Below are 26,627 nucleotides of genomic sequence, written 5' to 3'. Positions count from 1 at the left end.
ACATGTATCACTTGCAAAAAAAATTTTTCCAGACGGTTTTATTTCGCTTTGAAAAAATAAAGACTGTGTAAGATAACACTGCTAATAAACATATGGTGGGTCAATCAAATTAATAAGAACGTTATAAGAGTCTGCTCATACATCATGGACTTCTGTTGGGGACTGACAGGTGGCTAGCAAGGATACCGGTTAAGCTGAAAACTTAAATTAGCAGAAACTCAGCGCCTGGTTTCTCAAAAAGCACACGCTCAGCAGTTCAGTCACACATTATGTTGTTGGGCAGATGACTGCTTTTCAGGGCCAGAACTTAGTGATTCGCCCATCACTGTTAAGAGAGCATGTTGGTTCTATTTCATCACTGCAACTGAGAGACCCAGACTTGGCTCAAAAGCCCCAGTGGATCGTTCACAAATCTGAACACAATCAAGAAGCCTGCAGTGGATGGGGCACTGAAGATGGTGGATTGCATTCAGTAATTAGCTCAGGAGTGAGCTGTCAAGCAGCTTAAGCCAGCCAGTGTTCACAGGCAGGATTAAAAAGTGTGGGGGGTCACTTCAGCTCAGATGGAGGTTAGCACTGTCTGACAAAAGGTATAACTTGTCAGGCTACAATGCACAAGGCTGATTCTGCAATGCTGAATAAAAATGTGTCTCACAAGTTGCTCTGTTCTTCACATTTCTTTTGGGGGGAGCTTTATATAGTGCGAACTAGACCCAAAGGTATCAGAGCGCTTTACATGAGCACCAGTTGCATTACAGACGGACACATTAATTTTTTGTTAGGCACGGGGAGATAAAGTGATTTGCCCAGAATCACAGGATGCAGTTCACGGCATATCCATTTTGCATATTACCCTTCTCATAATCACAGCAGTTTTCATACATTTCTCACCAGAGTAAGCCATACATGCTCCAATGACTCAACTTAATCTTTAATCAACTGCAATAATGGGTGTTGCAAAGCGACTCCTTTATGGATGTTCATCCCTAGTTTCATTTTTTTTAAAAAAATTTTTTTAAAGAGTCACCAGCTGGTAATGTCAAACTCCAACACTGGGACTCTGCTATCCAGTGACCAATGAATGTCCTTAAGTTTGAATTTACTTGCGTAACAACCCATTAATATTTCCAGGGTTTCTGCTGCCATCTATAGAACTGCTACAAGTTAAATTTGTCAGTATATCTCCAATAAATCTTGTATCTCCAAATACTGCAGCAGCTACATACGTTTTTTAAATACATTGCATTTTTAGGTCAAAGCCTACAAGACAGCACTGCTGCTGGTTTGCAAAGACATTTTGGGGACATTCTGAAATCTTTCCTAAGAATGCATTCTGCCCATTGCTTACCACTGACTTTGTGGAATTTGAAATCACAGTTGCTTGCTTTCTGTTCGGTGGCCTTATTTGTTTAAGCTGTCCAACATGTCTTGGTTCCTCCCTCAGAGCACACCATGCTCACTATTGCTCCTTGTATTCTTTCATATGCGCTTGCTTTCTGTAAAGAGGCCTTTGAATTTTGTTATCTTGTCACATTTGCTGTGTATACAAAGACAGAGGTCAAATGTCAGGCTGTGTCCTCCAAGGGAGTTTGTTTTTTTCTTTTGTTCCTCAGACTTCAAAGAGGATTAAAGTAACAATCTTGCTGGGTACTTAAGTCAGAGGACAGGCTGTAGGATGGTATTTTTTCTAGCACACAACAAAACTTTAATGTCTCTAAATGAACTGTGCATATATTTCAGAAAAAAATCAGAATTAGAAAAGTACAAATGAAACATTTTTTTTTATATTTCTGAAGTGTGGAGGAAAATATTTTCATAAGAAAACAAATCAACTATGATTCTCCACTCCACAGCCTTCTACTCTATAACACTCTAGGCCACTCCACTCTACTCTGACACTTTACTCCACTCAATGATAAGACGCTCTATGCCCCTCCACTCTATGCCACGACACACTGACTTTACACAACAAACCTTTAGCCATGCTGGTGTACAATATGGCCAAAAAAAACAAGTTGGCAAAGCCAATAGATGAGACCAATTGACTTTGCCAATGCTCGTTTCCATATAAAAGACAATACATACGGGTATGATATTACATATACAGTCTAAAACAAAATATATATTATTACAGTACCAGACACCATCAACAATGATAGCGGCATACCATTCAAAAACAGAAACCATCAGTCTCCCCCGAAGTTGTAGACCACAATATCCATAGGTTAATATTAATAAAAATACATCCACTTCTACGGCTACTTGTCTAGTCGGCCAAGCACCTCTACTCTGAATTCGGAATAAGCGATGCTCCTAAATAAGTAGAGCCAGTGCTCTACAGCATATGGAGAAGCCGTATCTGCTTGGCCCCGGGCACTGAATCTACCTGGGGTTTTGATGTTGCTTCAAATTTCAGCCATGATCTCCAATGCCAGTAAGTCAAACAAAAGCGTGCCTTATTTTCCGATTGGAGAACAATTGCCAACTTGACAGTCTCAAGACACAGACACATTAATGACCTATTTACTATCCGCATACAGTCCTGTGCAAAAATCCAAAAGCTTAGTGTTAGATCTGGCACCATTGGCGTGGGTCTCCCTTACATATTTCGCTGTTGTCTCCTCCGTTTTTGCTGGTAATAGATGCTCTGGGCGCTGTGCACTGCCGTTCAGTGCCACAGCACGAATGCTCCCTGTGTAAAGATGACATGTGAATTGGTATATCCATGATTGGCTTATTTGGTTTGCCTGTTAGTCCCTAGTAGGCCTTGGCTGGTAAACCAAATGCTGCTGGTGGGCCTGCAGCGCTGGTTTGCACCACCCACAGAAGCAGCTTGTAAAGTGTGTCTCAGACCTGCCACTTCAGTGTCTGTGTGCAGTCTAGAACTGCCATCTTGGCTGTGAACTGAACCCACTTCCATGCCCCTGAACCTTCCCTTGGTATCATGTAAGCCACCCTATGGTAGAGAGCATTGTATGTGTAAGGTAGGACATGCTCTGATGTGTGTAGCATGTCCTGTAGTGAACTACACCCAATTTCGTTTTTTACTACTGTAAGGCGACCTGTTCTCCATAGGCCAGAATGGGAGGTTTGGCTATTACCATTCTATAGTCCTAACTGACCCACAGAACATGGTAGAAAAAACGAGTTTAGTATGCCTGAGCTCAGAATATTAAAATACATCTTTTAGTGAAGTTTATTTTTATAGTAGGTATTTTCTTGCCCAAGCCTTCCAGTGTGCTCTGCTGTTGTGTATTGGCTGTCTGGTTTTGGAGGGACAGGGCAGGCTGAGTCAGACTTGGGTTGAATAGAGAGATCTGCATTGGAGTATGGGGAGGGGTAGCTCCTGGACCAGAATAGGGCCGTGCCTGGCAAGGTGAATGCTGGCTCCACCTCCCACTGCGCGTCTGATGGCAGACCCCCTCTTTCTGAAAGGAAGGATGCAGCCTGGTAAACAAAGTGCTCCAGGGCTGGGCAGAACTGGTTCTGGCTGGGTTCAGTGACTTGTAGCTCCTGAGAACAAAGACTTTTGGGGTATACATATCTGTGCTGAAACCCCTACAATGTGTATTGCTCCTGGACAACAAGAAGAACCTCTGTCCGTGTAACTGAAGGAATCTGCAGGAGGACTGTCCTTGTGCTTGTGTGCGGTTTCTTGGACTGGCCTGCAGTGGTTACTACTGGACTTGGAAGAAGAGGAACAGAACTTTGATTTTTGCTACAGCAGTCACCCAAGGGCTAGAAGAGAGCTAGCCTCCTGCAGGAGTCTCAGGCACAGACTCCACCACCAGCCTCCTGTTTCCTCCCTGCGAGGATTTCGATCTGCAAGTGAGGCTCCTGTGAGTTCCAGGGCCTCTAGTTCTACTGTGGAGAAGAGAGTGCTGAAAAATCGTCGCTAAAGCCCATTAGCGAGCCGCCGCAGCTGAAGAGCGTAAGGAAAATCATCGCATCGCAACAGGATCGACGCTCCCTCGCGGAGCGCCATTTCTTTTCATCACAACAAGATCGCACACGCAACAGGCTCGGTGCATTATCCTCCCTTCGCGGCAAGGATTTCGACGCATTGCCGGCTTAGCGTGGAGAAGTTTGTTGCTTTGTCCTGCACACAGATCAGCGCATCATCCTCCCTTGCGGCAAGGATTCAACGCATCGCTGGTCATGCGTGAGGAAAATCATCGCTACAACTCCTTAGCAACATTTTGGTAGCTTTGCTACAGAATCCAGGTATTTTGTGAGTAAAAGGGTCGCAGAGACCCCTGCCTTGAACTGAACTCCTCTTTGCACACTTTGAACTATTTTTGCAGCCTTTCAAAGAGTAACCCTATTTTCTAGTATTGTGGATTTTTAAAGTTATTGGTCTTGTGTTAAGTCTATCTATAAAGATTGAATATGCTACTTACCAGTATGCATCTGTTCTTGGCATGTAGGGCTGCTGACATTCACATCTGTGCATAGATCGCCGCCTAGTGTTGGGTCCGGATGTTTGCACGTTGTTGTCCTGGAAGAGTCTTCGAAGTATCACGAGATAGGTGACTCCTCCCCTGGACCACAGTGCGCATGGGCATCCTCTCCATCCTTAGATTGTTTTTTGCCATTGTGGCAGTGATGGAGTAGATACAGTAAGTGATGACCATGCTATACAGTAATTCTGAGAGCTGCAGCTGCTACAGGCGCCGGGGAGGAGGGTGGGCGATATGAATGTCAGCAGCCCTACATGCCAAGAACAGATGCATACTGGTAAGTAGCATATTCAGTTCGAGGCATGTGGGCTTCTGATTCATATCTGTGCATAGAATATATAGCAGTACCTCCTATTAGCGGCGGCTACCAGTGCCAGCTGCAGCAGTCTGAAAGAGAGTTTTGAGAACAGCCTGTCCTACAGCTGCCTGCTGTTTTGAGTGTACATCTACACAGTAGTGTTTGGTAAATGTATGTATAGTGGACCATGTGGCTGCTCTACATATTTCCTGTAAAGGAATATTTCCCAGGAAAGCCATGGACGCCCCTAACTTTCGTGTTGAGTGGGCTCGTGGGGGAATCGTTAATGTGCGTTTAGCTTTTTGATAGCAAATTTGAATACATTTAACGATCCATCTGGCTATACCTGCTTTGGAAATGGCGTTGCCCTTGTGTTGTGGAGAAAAGGCAACAAAAAGTTGTTTTGTCTTCCTAAAGTCTTTAGTTCTGTCTATATAGTACATGAGGGCCCTCTTTACATCTAGTGTATGGAGCATTCTCTCAGCGACATTTTGTGGATTTTGAAAGAAAACCGGCAGTTCAATAGTTTGATTCATGTGGAACTGCGATATTACTTTAGGCATGAATTTGGGGTTGGTACGCAGTACGACCCTGTTTGCGTGAACCTGTATGAATGGCTCTTGAATGGTTAGTGCCTGGAGTTCACCAACTCTTCTTAACGAAGTGATTGCTACTAGGAAAGCTACTTTCCAGGTGAGGAATTGAATCTCACATGAGTGGAGAGGTTCGAAGGGTGGACCCATCAGTCTGGTGAGGACCAAGTTGAGGTTCCACACCGGTGCTGGTGGGTGCCTTGGGGGAATTACTCGTTTAAGTCCCTCCAAGAAGGCTTTGATGGCAGGCACTCTGAATAAAGAGAGGTGCTGCCTGTTTTGGAGATAGGCTGCTATTGCGGTTAAATGGACACGTATTGAGGTGTATGCCAGATTGCATCGGTATAGGTGTAAGAGGTAACAGATTATGTTTTGAATGGATGCGTCTAGCGGGTTAATGTCATTGTTGTTGCAGTAAATGACGAACCTCTTCCATTTAGCTGCATAGCAAGCTCTGGTAGTGGGTCTCCTGGCCTCTTTGATGATCTCCATACAGTCAGGTGGCAGGTTTAGGTAGCCAAACTCTAAGACTTCAGGAGCCAGATTGCCAGGTTCAGCTGTTGCGGATCTGGGTGCTGAATTTCGCTATGGTTCTGCATTAAGAGTGCAGGTTTGATCCGCAGCCTTTGATGTGGCACCACAGAAAGTTCTAGAAAGGTGGTTACCATGGCTGGCGCGCCCATGTGGGAGCAACTAGGATGAGTGTCAAGTGAGTGCTGTCGCAGTTTGCGTGCCACCAGCGGTATTAATGGCGCTGGGGGAAAAGCGTACGCAAATCTGCCGGACCAGTTCATCCATATCGCATTGCCCTGCGACTGTGGATGTGGGAACCTGGCGGCAAAGCTTCGGCATTTTGCGTTTTCGTTTGTGGCGAATAGGTCTATCTCTGGATGACCCCACTGTTGGAAGTACGGTTGGAGAACGGACGGATGTAGCTCCCACTCGTGCATCTGGTGGCTGTGTCTGCTGAGCAGATCCGCCATCTGGTTGTCCTTGCTGGGGAGGTGTTCCGCCATGAGGAATATGTTCCTCTGAATGGCCCACTTCCATATGCTCTGAGCCAGGTGAGACAACTGTGGAGAGTGTGTTCCTCCCTGCTTCTGTATGTAATACATGGCAGTCATGTTGTCCGTCCGGATCAGCACGACTTCGTTGCACAAGTGTACTTTGAATGCCTTCATGGCTAGGAAGATTGCCATCAGTTCCAGAACGTTGATGTGCATCTTCTTTTGTTGTGTCGCCCATAGTCCCTGCACTGTGTAATTGAGTACATGAGCTCCCCATCCCTGGAGAGAGGCGTCCGCCGTCAGTATTATTTGTGGAACAGGCTCTTGGAACGGTCGGCCCTTGCAAAGGTTTTGTGGATTCCACCAATGCAGAGTTGTATGCCCGACCGCTCACCAACACTAGGTCTTTTAATTGCCCGTGAGCCTGATTCCATTGATGTGCCAAGCACTCCTGAAGCGGGCGCATATGTAGTCTCGCGTGCAGGACTATGAAAATGCAGGAGGCCATCATGCCTATCAACTGCATGAACACTCACGCAGGAAGGGAGTGTTGAGGTTTGAACTTTGAGATCAGCAGTTGTATGCTGTTGATCCTCACCAAATTTGGCTGAGCTGTGGTTGCCAGAGTGTTTATGGTTGCGCCCAGGTACTGTCGTACGTGTGCGGGTTGGAGATGTGATTTTGGGTAATTTAGTGAGAATCCCAGACTGTGAAGAAGGTGAATGGTGAGGGACATGTGGCTGGCGCATTGCTGGGCCGACTTTGCTTGAACAAGCCAGTCGTCCAGGTAAGGGTACACATGAATGTGTGGTCTCCGTAGATGTGCAGCCACTGTAGCTAGGCACTTGGTGAAAACCCTGGGTGCTGTTGTCACTCCGAAGGGGAGAACTTTGAATTGATAGTGCTGTTCCTGAATAGTGAACCCGAGATATTTCCTGTGTGATGGGTGTATGGGTATGTGGAAGTACGCATCTTTGAGGTCTAGTGTGGCTAGGAAGTCTCCCTGGCTGAGCAGCGGGAGAACTTGCTGTAGGGTGAGCATATGGAAATGCTCTGAGAGAATGTAGTGGTTGAGGGGTCTCAGGTCTAGTATAGGTCTGAGTGACCCGTCCTTTTTTGGGATTAAGAAGTACAGAGAGTACACCCCTGTCCCCTGCTGGTTGACGGGCACGACCTCTATTGCACCTTTTTGCAGCATACTTAGCATTATTGCAGCAGGAAGTGCCAAGTGCTCTACGGACATAGGACGGTGCTTTGGTGGTATGTTGGGTGGAGTGGAGGGTAACTCGAGACAGTAACCGTGTTGGATAATGTCCCTGACCCACCTGTCTGTGGTGATGTTTTTCCACGTGGACAGGAACCGCTGGAGTCTCCCCCCTGACAGGTGTTATGTGGTCGGGGGGAAGGGAGAGGGCGTCACTGTTTGTTTTTGGGGGAGGACCTGGTGTTGCCGTAACCACGTCCCCTGCCCTTGGTGCTGGAGCCACGATATCCACCTCTGTTGGTTTTATCGTAGGTACTCTGAGTGCCCCCTTTAGTATATTGCTGCTGTGACCCCTGGCCTCTAGCTGCTCCTCTATTCCCGGGGCGACGAAAGGAGCCACTACGAAATTGCTGCGTCTGCAGAGCCCCCATTGACTTCGCAGTGTCAGTATCTTTTTTTATTTTTTCGAGGGTAGTGTCAACTTCAGGGCCGAATAAGTAGTCGGGGTTGACTGGCTGATTTAGGATGTTGTTTTGAATCTCTGGTTTGAATCCTGAGATTCTCAACCATGCGTGTCGTCGTAACAGGACGCTGGTGTTAACTGCCCTTGCTGCTGTGTCAGCAGCATCCAGGGCGCACTTAATGGATGCGTTGGTAAGGAGTTGTCCCTCTCTGATGAGGAGCTCCGCTGCCTCCTTGTATTCATCTGGCAGATGCTGGAGTAGTGATTCTAGCGTGTCGTAATGTGAACGATCATAACGGGCCAGGAGTGCCTGTGTATTGGCAATGCGCCAGATGTTTGCTGCTTGAGCTGCAATCCTTTTGCCTGAGGTCTCCAGCACTTTGGACTCCTTGTCTGGGGGAGGAGCATCACCTGTTTGCGAATGGGCTCGTTTGCGAGCGTTAGCAACGACCATGGAATCCAGAGGTAACTGACCTCTAATGTACATAGGATCTCCGGGCGCAGGCTTGTACTTTTTTTAAATCCTGAGGTTTAGCACCCGTGCCCTGGTTGTTTCTTTGAAAATGTCCTTTGCAGGTTTGAGAACTCCTTTTAGCATGGGCAGAGTTTTTACAGTTCTTTCGGAGGAGGCGAAAGTGTCCACTAAGAAGTCTTCTTCAACAGTGTCAGAATGGAGTTGTACTCCATGATTGGCGGCAGCACGTTCTATGAGGGCATTGAAGGCAGCAGTGTCCTCTGTGGGAGATGTTTTGGCGCTGTAAAGCTGCGTGTCCGGGGTATCCGGCGCGGTACCCTGGTCTGTAGGGTCATCCCATGCCTGATCGGGGTCCTGCTGCTCATCAGGATCGACATCCCCAGGGTAGGTGGTATCATCCCCAGGGTAGGTGGTATCATCGCCCATGTAGTCCTCCACTGCGTCCGTTTCTGAAGGCGTAGGAGAAAAGGACTGGGGATCCTGATAGGAGGTTTGCAAGCGTTCATACAGAACTGGTTCCGACTCTGCTGGCAATTTGTGCTTCAGAGGTATTCTGTATGAGTCCAAGCCCCTCTCTGGCGTGATCTTCCGCTTGCGGAGCATTAGTCTACCCGTGTCGGCGTCGATGAATTGTGGCTGTGAAGGCTCAGAATGTGTGTGTCCAGTAGACGGGGACTGTGTCGGGCGGACATGTGTTCAGATCTCGAACATCTTCGGCGCCGTTGATGGCGGCAAATCAAAAGTGATGTTGGTTGGCGCCGAGGGTGCTTTTGGAGCCTTGTTCGTGTCGGGGCCCGGCGTGGTTCGGAGGGCTGCCCGTTCCCTGATGCGTTGCAAGGACGCCGCGACTTGCCGCACTGAGAACGCCGAAGGTTCTTTGGAGCCGGTCGGCACCGTGGAGGTAGGCGTCGACTGCTTCGGAGCCACGGGGTCATCGATCCGAAGACAGGTATCAACGGCCGTTGGAGTCGACGACTTGGCGTGTGCCGCTGTCTTCGACGTGGACTCAGATGGAGCGGCCATTTTGACTTTGGTGGTCGGGGCCGACTGCTTCGGTGCCAGAGGCCGAGGCGCTTTTGGGGGACCGAGGGCCTTTTTCTTCGGGTCGGTACCGATGTCCGCTGCAGTGAGTTCGGCACCGAAGTCTCTTTTACTGCGTTCGGAGCCGACGGCCTTTGCTGGCGTCGAAGGAGTGGAGGCCTTCGAGGTCTTCGAGTCGATCACGGGCAGTTTCACTTTTGGTTTCGGTGGAACTGGTGCGACGATTGGTTTCGGTTTCGTTGAAGGGAATCCAGTCGTCTTTAGTAGTAATGGCTCGTGCGGGATGTTCGGGGGCGGGGCCGAAGAACTTTGGGAGCGATCTCGGGTAAGGCCCGGAGGCGATCCCTCGACCTGAGCCGTAGAATGACGCACTTTGACGGCCTCCGTATCGACGGTTGGGCCTGGCTCTTCGCTAGAGCTATCTTCTTCGGCCCCAAAGGCCTCATCATAGTCTCCTACCTCGTCGATGACTTCTACCCTCGGCGCCAACCAACAAAAAGCACTTCATCGTCGTCTTCCGATCGGGAATCATGTTCGGAAGCGGGGCTGGAGTTTAATTCTTCCACGCTCTCTGCGTCCTCGGTGCTGAAGATGTTGGCCGGGGCAGGCGCCGATTGCTGCGCTTCTAATCTCGCCGCCCGTCGATTGCGGAGAGTCTTTTTCGATCGGAATCGGGCACAGGCCATACATTGAGACTCATCATGATCCGGTGAGAGACATTTGTTGCACACCGGGTGGACGTCGATGTGTGGGTATTTTGCGTGGCATAAAGGACACCGTTTGAATGGGGTCCTCGATTCCATCGTCGATGTAAGTTCGATGTTCGGATCAAACGGATCCGAAAGGCTGGAAGAAGTTTTCTAAACTAATCAAGAAAGCAGTCGATACCGAACGGGAACAGTACCGACGAAAACTAAAGGCCTTTTGGCCTTAAACTGAATTTTCCTAACTTGAGCTAAGATAAGCACATCCGAACCCAATGGCGGAAATAAACAATCTAAGGATGGAGAGGATGCCCATGCGAACTGTGGTCCAGGGGAGGAGTCACCTATCTCGTGATACTTCGAAGACTCTTCCAGGACAACAACGTGCAAACATCCGGACCCAACACTAGGCGGCGATCTATGCACAGATATGAATTCAGCAGCCCACATGCCTCGAACACATATTTTTTATAACTACTTGTGTGGTGTCCCTTTGAAGTGTTCTTCACTGTGTTACTGTGTATGGTCATAAATGCTTCACACACTGCCTCTGAGATAAGCCTAGCTGCTCGTGCTACGTTACCACAGGGTTGAGCAGGGGTTATCAAAGGGTGTAGCCCGCTTACTCTGACTTAGGAAGAAGGGTCCCTACTTGGACAGTGGCCAGCCATTGCCAACTAGAGACCCCCATATTTCTAACACTTAGAGCACCACAATCACACATGCAGGTTGCTAAATTTCTGTCCGCATTCTCTCCAACCGTCAGGACTTAATGCCGTGTACATCTGATGTATTCTGGAGGGAGTGTAATTCCATCTCTTAAGGAACGTGTAGAGGACTCACTGAACTGATGTCAATGTCCCTCCACAACACTTTCCACTTCTTTGAGGTAATTTCTCTTTCCGTTTTTCTTTCAAACTTCTGTTTGCATGTCCACTGTGAGGATTGTGGCAGGGGGTAAAATTGAACTCCAATAGAGTTTAGACACAACATCCCCGGGAGTAGTAAAGATAAAAATGTCTTAAGCGTGTCCTCGTGAACAGCCATTTCCATCGCTGAAGGGTGGCGCATCCAATATCTGAGTTGAGAACATTGCAATCTTACTGATTCCCCAATTCGAAATATAAGTTTAATCATGGGGAACAATTTAATTTGAGGCTACAATCCCTCCTTTTGCCATTTGTTCTAGCAACTCAAATTCTGTGAGTAGAAAGCTGCAATTGGCCCAAATTATAGCTACGAATTTGAGACACAGACCAAGATTTTGACATGTGTCAAACAGGCCAGTCCACCCTTTTGAAAGCTTTTCAACATCAACCAAGAATGCCATCACTGTCTCCCTCGCTTTCTTTTTTTGTTTTCACCTGCATATCTGCCTGGGGCTTTGTTAGTTTTGAAATGTCCGCTTGACTGCTTCTGAAATGGGTGCCTCCACCATCTCCGTCTGAATATGGGAAATTCTAACCAGCCATGATCAACTTTGCAAACAATTAAGTTTGCTTCAATGTGAATTTTTGCGGTACAGAGAGACAGACTTTAAAAAAAATATTTTTCCCTCATTCTCATTCACTGTTTTATCCCGCGCAAGAATTAATTTCTCATACATCTGCCCTCTCAATTGTCCCGTGACGATCTGTGTGCCAGCTTTATTACTCAAGCTCATACAAGTGCTGCTTAAGAATATTGATACTAATCCATCTGATAACTATCGCTTTAAATTGTCCGTCAATTTGGTGCAATTCTCATTAGAAGAGCTAGGGAGGGTGATAATTTATACAATGGGTTCATCTCTTTCAGATCAGCTTCTAGTTTTTGCATTTCTAGCTGGCTCAGTCTTTTAAGGTTGGTCATCAAAGCTATCAATTTACCTTGTATAACTGCTTTGAATGCATTCTTGACATAAAACATGGCAATGAATGCATCCTCACTTAGTTTAAAATATTCTTTGATATGTGCCTCTGCTTCTTTCCAACGCATCGGATCTCCTCGTAGGGATAGATGAATATGTCAACTCACACCCTTCTTCACTGTGTCTCTGACCTTCATTATTCATCAGTGGGATCTGAAATTATCAGTCCTATACTGGTCTTTTGGACTAAAGGTACAAGGGCACTGCTCACTATAATGTAATCAATCATGAAATATACTCCATGAATATAGAAGAAACAGGTGTACTCCCTTTCATCCCTATTCTGTTCACTCCTTATAACTGCCAAACCCATGGAATTCAGGATATTTCAATGTTTTTGTAAAAAGAATTAGTTGCAGATATACATTTATTCAGTCTACTAAATTCCCCATTCCACATTGTGTTGAAAACTCTTGAGATTATAATCTCTCCTTTGACACAGTCTAAAGTTATAATATTAAGTGTGCTAGCTTATTATCTTACCCAGTGTTGGAGAAATATACTGTTGCTAATGTTATATAGGAGCTATAGCATTAAGAAGCTTCCTTCATTTTTTTTCCTGTTGCTAATGTTATATAGGAGCTATGTCATTAAGAGGCTTCCTTCTTTTTCTTCCCCAACGCGTCTCTTGCTTTCTTGCTGATGTTTTCGGACCACCCTGTAGATGGAAACACTTACGTTGGGTCATTAGCCAAGTTCAGGAAGAGGCACACATTGTCCATGGACCCATTTTCCTCAAAATCAGACTTGAAAAAACGAGCAGTCTCCATATTCACCTGAAACAAAACACATTGTGGAACATCACTATGCATCCTGTGTGGATGATGAAAGAAAACCACATTCTAAGTAGTATTACCGTCACCAGTGTATTGAGTATCAATCAGTTCTAATATTGCCAACCTTTCTATTTCAAATTAACACCAGTATTCAAACTACTTTAGGGATTACATTTGCAATGCAGCTTTGTTGTACTAAAACAAAAACAAGCCTGTCAGCTTTTTACAATGCTATAAAAGTCTTATTTCTTCTCGATAGCTGAAAATACTTGTAGAAATTCAATACCTGGGTCAGTTTAAGTCAATATACTGGGGAGAATACCTTTTAAAATAAAATATGAAAAAGCTAAGAATGTAAAACTGGTATAATCTAAAATGTATTTCAGTTACTAACAGACTATGATTTACATACAGAGCTACTTACCGCAAAAATAAAATGTTTATACTTACACCCATTGCAGCAAAGACGATTGCAAAGTTGTCTTCACTGTAATCTATAACATCTTTAGATTTTTTAACCAGCCCCGCCTGACGGCAGATCTGGGCAGCAATCTATAGGAAGATATAAAGATTTGTAATACTTAAAAATCAGAGAAACTTAGCAAGACCAAAGTCTTTATTTTCAGTTTAACCTTTTATTCACTAGTAGCTTAATTTGGGGTGTATAAGTCTCCAGAGAGACCATGGGTGGGAAATAACTCTATTCCTGACCCCTTCAAGATAATCTTCAAAATAGCAGGAAAAAAAAAAAATCAATAAAGGTTCCACAGATAACTGGAATTCAGTAGAAAAGTACTCACTTCATTATGAGGTAAACCAGCAGCTGAGAAGATTGGTATTTTCTGGCCTCGTGCAATGCTGTTCATGCCATCGATAGCAGAAATGCCAGTTTGAATCATTTCTTCAGGGTAAATTCGACACTGAGGGTTGATTGGTTGGCCTAGTTAAGTAAAAAATATAAAAGTATTTGTAACCACATTTGGTATGCCCACTACAAAGGTCTCCTGTAAAACAAAGTCATTATTCACAGAAAGAGCAGGGAATTAGGACAACCCTGTCTGACAGAGAACACCAAAGACTACAGCAGAGCAGATGTGGAGGAGCCAATTCAAATACTTTGGGAAGATCCACTCTGTTATAGGAAGAGGAGATTACAACTGGGCCGTATGTGCTACTTGTTAAGGTTCCAGCAAAAGTATCCAATAGGAGACTGCTTGAATTATTCAAAATAATCACGGAGCAGTGCTGTAGCACAGATTTCACATCGCCTTAACCATGTATAGCCCGCTCATATTGATCTGGGGACAGCGGTAAAAGGTAGGGAACCCATCTCAATGGATTTAAAATCCACTTAGTCAACAGCCTCCTGTTAAGTCAGCTGAAGTAGAGCAAGCAGATGAACATCTAGGATTTGAAGAGAATATGAAAGTCAAACCCAACAAAGTTCCTTGGTAGCAAATTATTGCTCAGCTAGACATATTTCTCAGTGTCTTCCAAGGACTTGTGTTCACGACTTTTCATGCAGTTTGTAGAAAATACACTAATGGAAAATCAATAAAGATGATCGGGTAAACAGGCTGTTCAATGTCCATAAAAATGTAACTGACTGATTTCAATACATGAGAAAACAAATTAAAAAAAAAATAGTAATTTCAAAAGAAATGCTGAGCTTTAACCAAGATTGTTTTCTAGTAGGAATGTTCTTTTCATTGATTTATAAACATCTGTACATTGAGCAGTCAAAATAACAATGGAAACTTTACCCATGATATCCAGATAGTCTTCTGCTAGAACAGTAGGGCCTTTGTCAATTGGCTTTCCGGAACCATTAAAAACACGACCTAGAAGATGCACACAGAAAAAAATGGATTAACTTAACCTGAGCTCCGGAAAACTGAAAAATACTAAGGGCCCGATTATAATGCAGGGTGGAACGGCTCCGACCGTCAGCTGGTCTGACGGTCGGAGCAGTCAAACCACCTCAGCGAGCCCATCTGTCATTCGGAAACCCTGCAGTAATCTCTTGACCGCCTCTTTCCGGCCGAGGGATTACAATGGCAGTTTCCCACTGCCTTCCTGTGCCGGCCTTTCCGACACAGAAATTTTCAAACAATGGGGTTTGCCCTAATCCTCCTGCCACATTTGGGCCAAGGAACATCTAACAAAAAAGAGATGATGTAGAGGAATAACTACTGTACAAAATTTAGTAGGGAAAACACAAATTAGTTCCTACTTGCAGGTACTTAGTCCCTTAGTCTTATTTATGCTTCTTTCTATAATCACATACCAACTCCAAATACGGTTAAGAACGATTCTTTCCATCTCTTTAATTCTTAATCATTTTTCTCAACACAAACAAAAAGGGAATTTCAACCATTTACACAAAAATAAATACACTGGTACTATACAACTACAATTCCTTCCTACCCATTCTTTTAAAAATAAATTGGTTGCTACATGTTTTCAAGCAATCCAAAAAAAGCGGTAATCCAGTACACACTTGAGGGGATAGATCAACCCTCCACTCAGTCCAAATAAGTGTGCATCCAATTTCTTTTTAATGGTGCTAGTATTCTGTCGGACTCCTCTGGTCCGTAGGGTCAATGCGTTTCGGCCCAAAGATTCGGGACTCATCAGGACATGGGCAAAAGGAAAAATACAACACCACATGGTGGGACAAATTCCCAATGATCAAGCATCAAGTCACCAGTACATATGAATGTGAATGTAATCACAAATGGAGATCTGCCAGGTGTCCCGACGAATATCGGGCCCCCACGCTGACAAAGACTTCCAACGGGGGAAAAGGGACGCCGGAGAGATAAACTATAGGCCCCAGGCTCGGACGGCGTGTCCGTGAAGCTACAAAGGCAATTCTGTAATGTGAAGGCAGCTTATTGCACCCTCGCCTTCTCTTGGTATAACAAGTTCAAGGTGCGGCTGAGTGGACAGGCGGACTTGCAACCGATTGGGCAGCAGGAAAGCAGTACACTGTTCGCTCCCCAGCTTGTGTTGGCTAGCGATCACGTGATACCGACAGAGAAAGGCATTGGAAATCAGTCTTTGGGGGCCCCTAAGCAGGGCCCCCATGAGCGCTAGCGGCACCTATGTTGTCCCCCCCTGTAGATCCCTGCATCCGGTGGCAGGCACCTTGAGGTGGCAGGCACCTTGAGGTGGCAGGCACCTTGAGGTGGCAGGCACCTTGAGGTGCCTGCCATGAGGTGCAGGGGTGAACTGCACCTCTGCTCTTTGCAATGAGAGCATGCATTCGGTTCAGAATGCATGATCCCATTGTTAAGTATAGGACTGCGACTGAACCCACTTCCTGGGCTGGAACCGTCGACAGGAGGTCGTTCGTTTCCAGTTCCAAACAGATGTCGGACAGACATCGGAATCGGTCCCTAAGTTGGAGAGAAATGTCTTTTTTAAAAACAGCATAAAAAGTACAAATCTTCAATGTGAATGAAATGTAGAGACTAGCACATTCATCAGCACTATTTTATGAGATGAGAAACAAGTAAAAAAAAGCACATTTAACTACAAAAAAAAAAAAAAAAAAAAAAAAAGACATGAAACGCATACCCAGCATGTCCTCGGACACTGGGGTTCGGAGAATGTCGCCTGTGAACTCGCATGCTGTCTTCCTAGCATCAATACCAGAAGTACCTTCAAATACCTGTAAATTTACCAAGACACATCACTAGTAGAAGACAGGTTTACCAGCAAGTCTGTTCAGAAATATTAACAAGTCAATATATGTCCAAAACAATGAGATTACATTTAAGGACAATAAAAAATCCATACCTGAATCATAATTGCTAACTAGAACATTTATTTCCGCAAGAAAGATGTAGGTTTAAATAAGAATGTTTAGGTTTCCTCCCTGCAAGGTAAACTGCAACTGTGTGTCAATACAAAATCTGATAATTTTAAATGCAAATTAATAGAAGGAATAATAGGTATTACACTCCCATCGAGCAGTTTCGCTCAGTGCTATGGGTGAGATGCTATGTGTGACAGCAGTAGAAAAGCAGGGTCTGCCGTTGGGCAAGGATATGGTGAATAGAGTTGTATGTAGTAGTTTGTCCTAACAGAACAAAGTTCCAAAAGTGACAATTGTTTAATTTCAGAGAGAAGGTACACTACTTGCAATGATTGGTTAAATGTATGCAGTTGAGAACATTGAAACTACATTTTCATTTGATTCACAGAAAACTAAAGAGGCAGGTCAGACTGCAATTGATTTTAAGTCTAATAAAATAAAGGCTCAAAAGCTTTGTGGGTTTAAGAATCTGTTGCAAATGTTTTAATGTAAGAAGCATTTATTGGTACAGCCAATAGGGCTAATGTTGCTTGCCCAAGGATTGTATTGTCATAGTTTTTGTAAAACTCTGTTGAGGAACTGCTGGGACTTCAATAATATAAAAAAAAAAAAAAAACATCTGCTAAAAGAAAAATATTTTTGGGGACTCAAATGTATACGTAGCTATAATAGTGCCAGGCACTTATAGGTACTACTTTGTGTATGGACATGCTCCTTGTAAAAGATGCCATCACTCACAGCAAAGTTAGCCAATGGTTGAAGTGGGCTGGCCGATAGCCCCATGCTGTTTAATGTTTTGGGCAGAAGAAAATGTGGAAAACACAACAGACTAATAGATGAAGAGGGCTGAATGAAAGCCCTCTTTAAGTGAATATATTATAAATATTATTTTAGTAAAACCAATAGATCATGGCTAATTCCAAACCTAAAAATAAATAGAGATCAAGAAGAAACAAAAATTAATAAAATGTTAACAGAATGGACATTAAAACAATTCCTACATTCAGTATTAATCATACATTAAATTCTTTTACTTTATGCCTCCATCATTCAACAATGTGGATGGGTTGCTTCAGCCCACTTTCCTCAACTCCCCTCTGGAGAAAAAATAAATGTTCCTTTACTGATGAACTACACAAGGTTGGGCAACATCAACTCCGCAATATATTAGACGGCTTTCATGGAATTCGTCTGTTGTTTTTAATCCTGTAATTTGAAAAGGGAAGGGATTTCAAATAAACACTATGGGTCTCATTACGATGGCATCTTTTGGGCTTGAGACCGTAAGACAAGGAGTCAGCAGTTCTGACAGTCCAATAACGATATGACTGTGGTGCAGGCGGTCATAAACATCGCTTTATCTAGTGTAGCTTGTGCTATGGCCTGGAAAAGGGCCGCAGCACAAGACGCAATAGAAAAAGGGATGTTGGGGGGGGGGGCATCACATGTCCCCCCCTCCCCAGGCCACATCGTGGAGGCCTATGGGGACCCTGCTAGCGCCCCCTCCAAATACCGTTTCCGACAGCCTTTCCACGGTGGTCAGATGCCATGAAAAAGCAGTTGGAAACTGACATCCTAATCCCTACAGCGAATGCCTCAGCAGGCACCACCTCCATTGTAGGTTTTAGGCTCCGACCGTCACCCTGACGGGCTCCTTGAGCCTGTCGGAGGCAGCGGTCTTCCCATTCCCGCCCGTAGCGCTCCGACCGCCGGCATAATAATCCAGCAGTTGGATCGCTGCCCTAGATGTCTGGCAGACCGCCACCGGTCCGCCCGACATCGTAAGTGAGCCCAAAGACTTATGAGCTGGAATGAGATGATGAGCGAACATAAATTTGAATCAGAAGGAAGTTGGAGTGAAGCAGCAAAGCATTACAATTTGCACTTTAATCATGTTCTGCCAACAGGGAAACTCAACTGGTCACTGCTTGGCTTCCTGAGCACTGCACAGGCTCATGCTTGCCACCAATCAGACCCTGTAGTTGCCCATAATCAAGCATAGCATCAAATGACTATGGTGCTGTATGGTGATCTGAGTCAGACCTCAGAAGAACTGATATGCCTCACTTTGGATGTACGTAGGGAATTTTTGATGGACCAATTTTCCAATCTGCATATAAACAAAGATGGTTTGCAAAAGGAAATAATCTACAAAGCGCTCTTTCTGCCCCTTTACAGAGAGGCCCCTTGGATATGTTTTAGGACAATAGAGTAAAAAATGGATAGAAGTCCTGAAAACTCTATAGTCTGAAGGAGCATTAATGCGAAAAGGATACGTTCTAAGAGTAACTATTGAAAACACGTGTCATCTTACCTGGACCACTGCTTTTGAGCCGCTGACCTCCAGAACTTGTCCACTCCTCCTTGTACCATCCGGAAGTGTCAAATGGACGATCTCTGCATATTTGGGAAACTGAACAAGTGGATGGAGGGAAAAAATGAGTGCTAACTTAAAAGTGAATAAATGCATTGAAAGACCAATACATACAAGAAGGGAGTCACGTTCGTCACAAACTTTCTTCCAGGAACTGAGAAGAGCCAAGAGTAATTTAAGTAAAGATACTGGTCTATGAAATTCTAACTTCGAGATGGTTAAACTTAAAAAGAAAAAATATTCAAGAAGAACATTAAAACAGAAAGAAAATAATTAGTCTAGATCATTCTTTTAATTTAACAAGGATAACTAGTTCATGCTATATTTGTACTTTTAGGTGGTGTTTTAAAAAGTAAGGGACTAATGTGCTTGTAATCCGAAAGAGTGAATTGCTAAGAATGAAAACAATGTTTATCCATACAGGAGGCTAGGAAAATTGTACATCTAAGAACAAGTGTGCATTTGGAAGCCAATATGCTGGCCAGGCATTAAAGTAGCTTCATTCTCTAACAAACAACTTGGAATTTCTGAAGTCTGCCTTTAAAACAAAAAAAGAAAAATCAACATACCTTCACTTGATCCAAGATTACTAGAGGGCCATTGACACCTGACACGGTCTTGTAAGCTGAAATAGAAGATTTTATTATATGTAAAACAGTTCCAGTGGTATCAACATGAGACAAGTTCCCTGAAAAATCATTCAGGAAAATCTTGAAACTATAAGTTCCCAATGGCACACAGAAAAGTCTTTAAGATGAAGTTCTTCAATCAGAATCCCAATAGAGGAGTCAGGAGGTCAACTAATTCATTTGCAGGGTGAAGTTGATAAATGTGAAACACAGAACAAAACGATATGATCTACACTTACAAAACATAGAACAGCACTCTTGGTAATGCGTATGAATACAATGATATCTCAAACACGAAAGAAAAAAAAGGGAAATGTAAAAGTCATTTGCATTGGCCATCCGAAGTGATAATTTGTATGTTTTGTTTACATTTCTGACTGATGTTTTTAAAGCTCCTTCAGTTAAATATAAAAAAGGAGGGGAGAAAAAGGAACCGTCAAAACAGGATTCATGCAAGAGTTCCCCTACAGGGTACAGAGGTGTGACGATAACAGCCTCTTATTTAGGCTGAGCACATTCACTTTGCTCATATTTTAAATCGAAAACAGACAAAATCTTTAAAAATATTTCATAGTGTTATTTTCACTTTATAGAAGAAAAATGCCTGCTGATAATGTACATTGAAGAATAAAAAAAACAATAAATCTGAAAACAAACTGACATGTATACCCTTCTTTCAATAACATTTTTAAAAAGTAGCACTTTCTGAAACAGAACTTTTTATTTAGAGAATATTAAGCATGAGCAAGTACTGGCAGGTAAAATACATATAATTTTCCAGAAAGAAGGGTACTAAAATGCTAGTATGTTCTAAAAATAATGATGTTGTTAAGTAAATTATGATCATATCTATCAGACGTCTACAAAGTTCTTTCATTTGGTGCAAGAGCCATGTCAGATTTTCAGGGTTACTGGTGACTTTGCAAGGCACACAATTACTATGCTAATGTACCTCATGGGTGTCCCAGAAATCTGTCATGACGTTGGCATCTACCAGCCTACATTCAATGAACCCTTAATATTAAAAACACTAAAGTAGTTTTCAAAAACTGTAAACTGGAATTGAAAAAATCCAAATTTATTTCAAATTCCCTAAAAAAGCCTACATTAGTAACCAATAGAGGCGGTCACTGCCTTAAACCGTTCGTATATAACAAGGGGTCATTTTGCTAAAACCATTCTATTTTGTGGAAAAGATAGGTGTCTTCATAAGACAAAAATAAGATCTGTCTCTGACTGGGTTCCTGGCCAGCCATTTATTACACCCACTGCTTTCAAAGCGCTCAGCATTTGCTAAGCCCACCAAGGGCATACAAGCCTTTCCATGGTCAGTCAACAGAGCATACAGCTTTGGTGTCTAGAGGATATACCATGAAGGAAAATATGGAAAGTTTGTAGATCAGGGACAGCTATGATTCTGAAAATTAAAGACCCCTGGGACAGGAGTAAAACCATTCAGACCATCTGACTGCACTCCATTACCTCTATCCATTTCGATGGAATATGCTGTAAACTGGGCTTCTGATTGAAATGCAAGAAGCCTGTGAAGTATGAATAAGTCATCGGGAATGACGCCTTACTTGCACTCAAGATAGTGGATTCCTGGGCAGGGTATGGTCATTCTGACGTCTCTGTCCTGGAAGCAAACTGTGCCTTGGAGAGCCTGGAGCCATTTCACCCATTCGGTGTTAAGATTGCAATACACATCCTGCACTGAACACTGACTGGACATAGAGACCTAATCTGAGAAGACCACCGGCGCTGATCTACTTTCACATTTACTGTAGATATCTACCATTGTGTCTGATATTATGAAGGCCAAATCAGCATAATGGCAGCATATGTGAAACCTTCTCCTACATGTTTATGTAGGTTTTTTGTTAAGCACAAGAAACCATCAAATAATTGACTTGGATAACTTTGGCGGGGAGCAGTCAATCAGCTTCAGAGAGACAAGGTCATCACTATTAGATGGGACCCAAGTATGATAAAACCTTAAGGAGAATGAAGCCGGTAGAGGTCTGGTCCTAGGCACCTATAAAGGTAGAACCAAGTCTCCACACAAGGAGGGTGGCCACAGGACTAGTTTAGTTCCTGAATGCATTGGTGAAAAGATGGGCCTTAAACGATCCTTTGAATTTCAGGTAGACACTTTCTAATCTCAAGAAAGGGAGTTCCACAAGGACAAGCCCATGTAATGGAAGGAATGCCCACTTTATCTTTTGATCTAAGGTTGTAGGGTCTTGTCCGCAAAAGCAGTTTGCTGCTGGACCAAAGGTTTTTGGGTAGTTTGTGTGGGTGAAATGATTTGCAAGCAGTTAGGTGTGTGGCTGTTGAGAGACATGTGCACAAGATAAAGTGTTCTGAAGGTTGTTCTCTCGTTTTTTAAAGGATGCTACTTGAGTGACTTCATGGTTTGGGCGATAAAGAGGTGATAAAGTGGTGATGATGACGATGATTCAAGCTAAACCATAGGCGAGGTACAAAGACTTGAACTGTCTTGAATTTGGAGAGAAAAGTGCTAGGTAGGGCAGTGTTTAGGCTGTTACATTAATCAAGGTGAGAAATGAATGTGTCCAAGGTTAAGGTGATTTCCTTTAAATATTAGAGCATCTGTAGAACAACTTTTACAAGATGAACGTGTCGGATGGGCACAGAGGAGGTCGAGGTTTCTCGTTTCGACCACTAGGTATTTATCAGCTGAAAATATTTTAATCTCCCGACCTCCAATTATTCCACCTTGGAGTACAGGTATATATACATAGAGAACATACATTGGATCATTTTTTACCACCAATGGGCTATGAAAATCCACCTTGGGACATTTGGTATCTAGTAATGTTCTCTTTATCTTTCACTTCCTTGCCCCTATTTTATTTGATAAGATAGTAAATACAAAGTTTTTTCTTTCTACCTTCTTTTATTTTCACAATGAATATTTACAAATGTACTTGCATCTGTTCTTTTTACCTCTCTATCTTAATATTTCTAGTAAATGCTTCCTATGAAGAATAACACAAGTATTTTTGGAAACATAATGAAGGCATACCACAAATTAGTTAAATATGTGTCAGTCAAAATAAATATAATGCAGCCTACAACAATGATAAAAATGCTGCATGAAAACATATGTTTTTAAAAAATGTTGCTTAGACCTCTTTTTTGAAGTACAGGAGTTGTGGCTTATTCCTGACGAAGGCGTAATTTACGCCGAAACACGCGTCGAAAAGTATTAAGGCTTGCCACTGCATTGTTCACTTCTCTTTTATATAAAAATCGACTTTTATGATTGTAAAGATTTTAATATAGGTTGATGTAAAATAAAATTGTAATCTCATGCAACTTGTATGTTATGAATTAAGGATAATTAAATAAAAAAAATACCTAATATTTTCTACATCTTATTCATTCTAGATTTAGGTTGTTTAGACTAAAAGACACATGTTTAGCAATTGTTTCTAGTCTCGATGATTGCCTAGGTTGTTACTTTCGAATGTGCATTACCCTGTCCTAGGAATTGGAACTATTAGGGGGTCCTTGTTATTTTCACAAATTCTCAGTATACCAATTGCTGGACTTCAGGGGACAGGCTTTAGGTAGTAGACTGGAGCCAGATTGTCTTACGCATGTTGTTCAGATTCTAGCATGAGAAGTTTGATGTTGATGTAGAATTTGATAAAGAAATTATCAGTCCAAGGAATTTTCTAGATATCAACGAACTACAACTCCATTATTGGGGTGAACTACAGGCTCAGACAATGGACACATACATAGGTTGGTTGGCGGACGAGTTGAGAGAAACCAAGGGCCTCAACTTCACTAATGACATTCTGGGTGTAAGTGTTGGATGGAAAAACTGCCCAAAAGTTCAGGATACCCAGAATAAAAGCTCGATCTAAGAAACATAGGACAAGCCAGGAAAGATTAAGGGATGGAAGAGGTGTTTCTTCTATGTGGGTGACAGATTTATGCACTGACAAGTGAGGTGACAGGGCTTGTGTCAGCCATTCACAGGGGGTATTGAAAGAATGTGCATGTTAATGAGTTCCTTAAAAGCAAAGGAAACAAGAAGGATCAATGCTACATCAACACTCCTTAACTCTGTTTTTCATCACTATGTTATAATTGGGGGTAGGAGGCTGGCTATGGATGGGGCGAAGCAATTCTTAAACTTGGTCTCCGTTATAGCTAGGAAACAGAGGCCATTGGTTAGGGTGAGATTGTGTATGTTACAGGCCCTAACCGCAGATCCTGAATTGAGGAGGACACCCAGTAATGCATGGGTGGAAGTAACTGAGTCACTGACAGAATAAAGGGGAGAATGAGCATCATAGTGGGGAGCAAGGGAGTAGGACTTTGGGGGTTTGAGGTCACATTGGCTGCTGGAATGGAGAGCACATTTGGTAGGGAAAGTCTCTAAATAAACATTTAAGCTACTGAAAGTTTTCAAAATTCAGACAGTGCCGGTTAGGCTAGATCAGAATCTTACTGCTGTTATGAATATGGATAGCAATCATGTGGTTCTGAGTTGAAGGAGGCAACAAGTTTCTACATTGTGGAGCATGAGGCAGTCAGGTAATATTGAGAAAAAGCCTTGTCCCTAGATGTGATATTAGTGGTACGGAACAAGAGGTCTCTAGTGAGGTATTTTCTAAGTGGATGAGTTGCTTACCTACTATTCAGATCTCATGAGGAGTGAAGCAGATTTAATATGAATTTCTTTTTGCTCTTTTTGAAATTATGTGGGCCTGAAAGGTTTCCTCCAAAGCATTGAGAGCCCAAGATGCGGAGGTGTGCACTGAGGGATTTAGGAAGGCATGGAAGCGCAATTGATATTTGGAGTAATGGTTTGGCTGAAGCCTAGCAGGCATTGAGTATGAGAGAGAATGTGAATGCAGGAATGAGGAATTTCTATCAACAGACACCCATGGCATATTGTCTGAAGTCAAGGACAACAAGTGTCACGTTTATTTTGTCCACGAGATAAGTAAACCCAAACCCCTACAGCACAGACCATTTGACTTTCTGGTCACAGTATCACAGCCTGGATCTATGAATAACGGTTTGTCATTAAAGCGAGTACCCCATCTTATGTCTAACTTGTTCAAAGATGTTTATAAGATTCAATATTCCAAAGCTTTACTATTAGGGCAAGAACTCTGAGGAATTGCAGTGAATTAACTGTGAGCTTAGCTTCCATTACTGGCAGTGGTTCCAGAATGAAAACATGCAAATATCTTAACACAATTTGACAACTTGAGGTGACTTATAAAGCTCCTCGAGTGCTCACTGATTACATGCATGTAAGAAAGATTGGTAATTGAGCAGATTTTTTAACAAAGTCACAAAAGTGCACCTGCAGATATAGTCTTGCATTTATGCAGATTCATAACTTTCAGGAATTTAGAACAATTTACAAAGGTAGACCTGAAAACTACTCCTAGCAAATTTTTGTGCATTCCATTTTCACATGAACAAATATAAAAATAACTTGTACATGTGAATGTCCACTGAGCATTGGTCGGTTTGGTGGTTAGAATGGTGCCAATGCCAGAGGGACAGCTGAATGGGAGTTAGTATAGCATATGTAGTCATAGTTTACCTGGCAAACCGAGGACATGGCTGGGTAACTGCTGAGCAGCGTGTTTGTGACATGCCAGGACAGTATGCCACGGTGCAAAAGTAAGTAATGAATGGCGACAGCACTAGTTGAGATCAAAAGAGAATGTTAGTATACTACTGTCGTAGTTTGACCCAGTGTTTGGTTGCTTGGGAAGAGAGTGAGAAGTGTCATTCGTCCAAATTAATGGCCATTGTTAGACTCAGCAATAACCTGTACCTGAGGTTTAGGTATCTACAACATGGGCCAAGCCCTCCGAGTGCAGTGGGCGAATAACGATTTGTATTAAAATATTCCTTTAGTTTAGCTTTAATCTGCCTGAGAGTTCTTCTGTTCCATTAAGTCAGTGGGAGACAGAATCTCAACTGGAAATGTAGCCATTTTTTTCCATTTATTCAATGTCCTGCCAAACTTGCTTGGAAATGGCTGAGACAAAATGCAAGGCCCAGGAAAATGAGGCTCTCAAGTCACCTTGAGGAAGTGAACGTCAAAGGACATTGCAGCACAGCAGGACAGAACACCCCACCACGTACAATCCCAAACCATGTTAGAGCCTGAGCACCAGAGCTCTTGTGCAAGAGGAATCACAGCAACCATTTCTTCTTTTCAAACTAAGCCTGATCATGGCTGCTGCCTCTCTGGACTTATTAAACCATTTCTCCTTTGCTTAAAAGATCTAAAAATATACTTTTTCTGTGCGTGGGAACAACAGATAAAAGTAGGTGTGCATTTATAACAGCTTCTCAGGAGCGTGGGTTCAAATGCTCCAAGATGCTTTTCCCATTCATCCAAGGCCACTGAGAAACTATGACAAAGAACTTTGTCAGACACCTAATTCCATTTAAGCACTCGCAAAGTGTCAGTTTAGTAGTCCCCGTGTCTTAAGGGAGAGGGTTTTACTACCAAACAACTACTGGCAATACTAACAGGTCTAGCTTTGAAGAGCTACACACACCCTGCACTCACAAAAGCACACCACTCACTCTGCCACATCTGTCACCTTGCACTCATCTGGGCACACCCCTCCTCATTGATTTGTATTTCATTGTTATTTCCTATGGCACAGAAATTGTCCTTAGGGATGTCCGAGAGATTTACATAGTTAAAAAAATAAAAAATAAATAAGAGGTTGCCATTTTCCTTCATTGGTTACATACGGGACAAATAGTCACAAGATCCTTCCAGAGGGAGGGAGCTTCTTTTGGTTGACAAATCATTGGAATGCAGCATAGCACGTTGAATACTTTAGGA

At 43.3% G+C, this 26,627-nt stretch overlaps 1 protein-coding gene across 1 annotated transcript in view; it reads right to left on the bottom strand.

The window, feature by feature from the left end:
- Nucleotides 1–26,627, bottom strand: part of LOC146785715 (V-type proton ATPase subunit B, brain isoform) — a 116,293-nt gene that overhangs the window by 71,136 nt on the left and 18,530 nt on the right. Inside the window, exons 2-8 of the mRNA XM_085634943.1 lie at nucleotides 19,697–19,752; nucleotides 19,068–19,166; nucleotides 16,513–16,606; nucleotides 14,694–14,771; nucleotides 13,731–13,870; nucleotides 13,381–13,482; nucleotides 12,833–12,930 (exon numbers count right to left, since the gene is read on the bottom strand). Of these exons, the coding sequence (XP_085491069.1) occupies nucleotides 12,833–12,930; nucleotides 13,381–13,482; nucleotides 13,731–13,870; nucleotides 14,694–14,771; nucleotides 16,513–16,606; nucleotides 19,068–19,166; nucleotides 19,697–19,752 (667 nt within the window). The remainder of the gene's footprint in view (nucleotides 1–12,832; nucleotides 12,931–13,380; nucleotides 13,483–13,730; nucleotides 13,871–14,693; nucleotides 14,772–16,512; nucleotides 16,607–19,067; nucleotides 19,167–19,696; nucleotides 19,753–26,627) is intronic.

Source organism: Triturus cristatus, chromosome 11, assembly GCF_964204655.1.
Source record: "Triturus cristatus chromosome 11, aTriCri1.1, whole genome shotgun sequence".
Lineage (NCBI taxonomy): Eukaryota > Metazoa > Chordata > Amphibia > Caudata > Salamandridae > Triturus > Triturus cristatus.
Note: the sequence above shows the minus strand (reverse complement) of the source record. Positions and strands in the feature narration are given on the sequence as shown.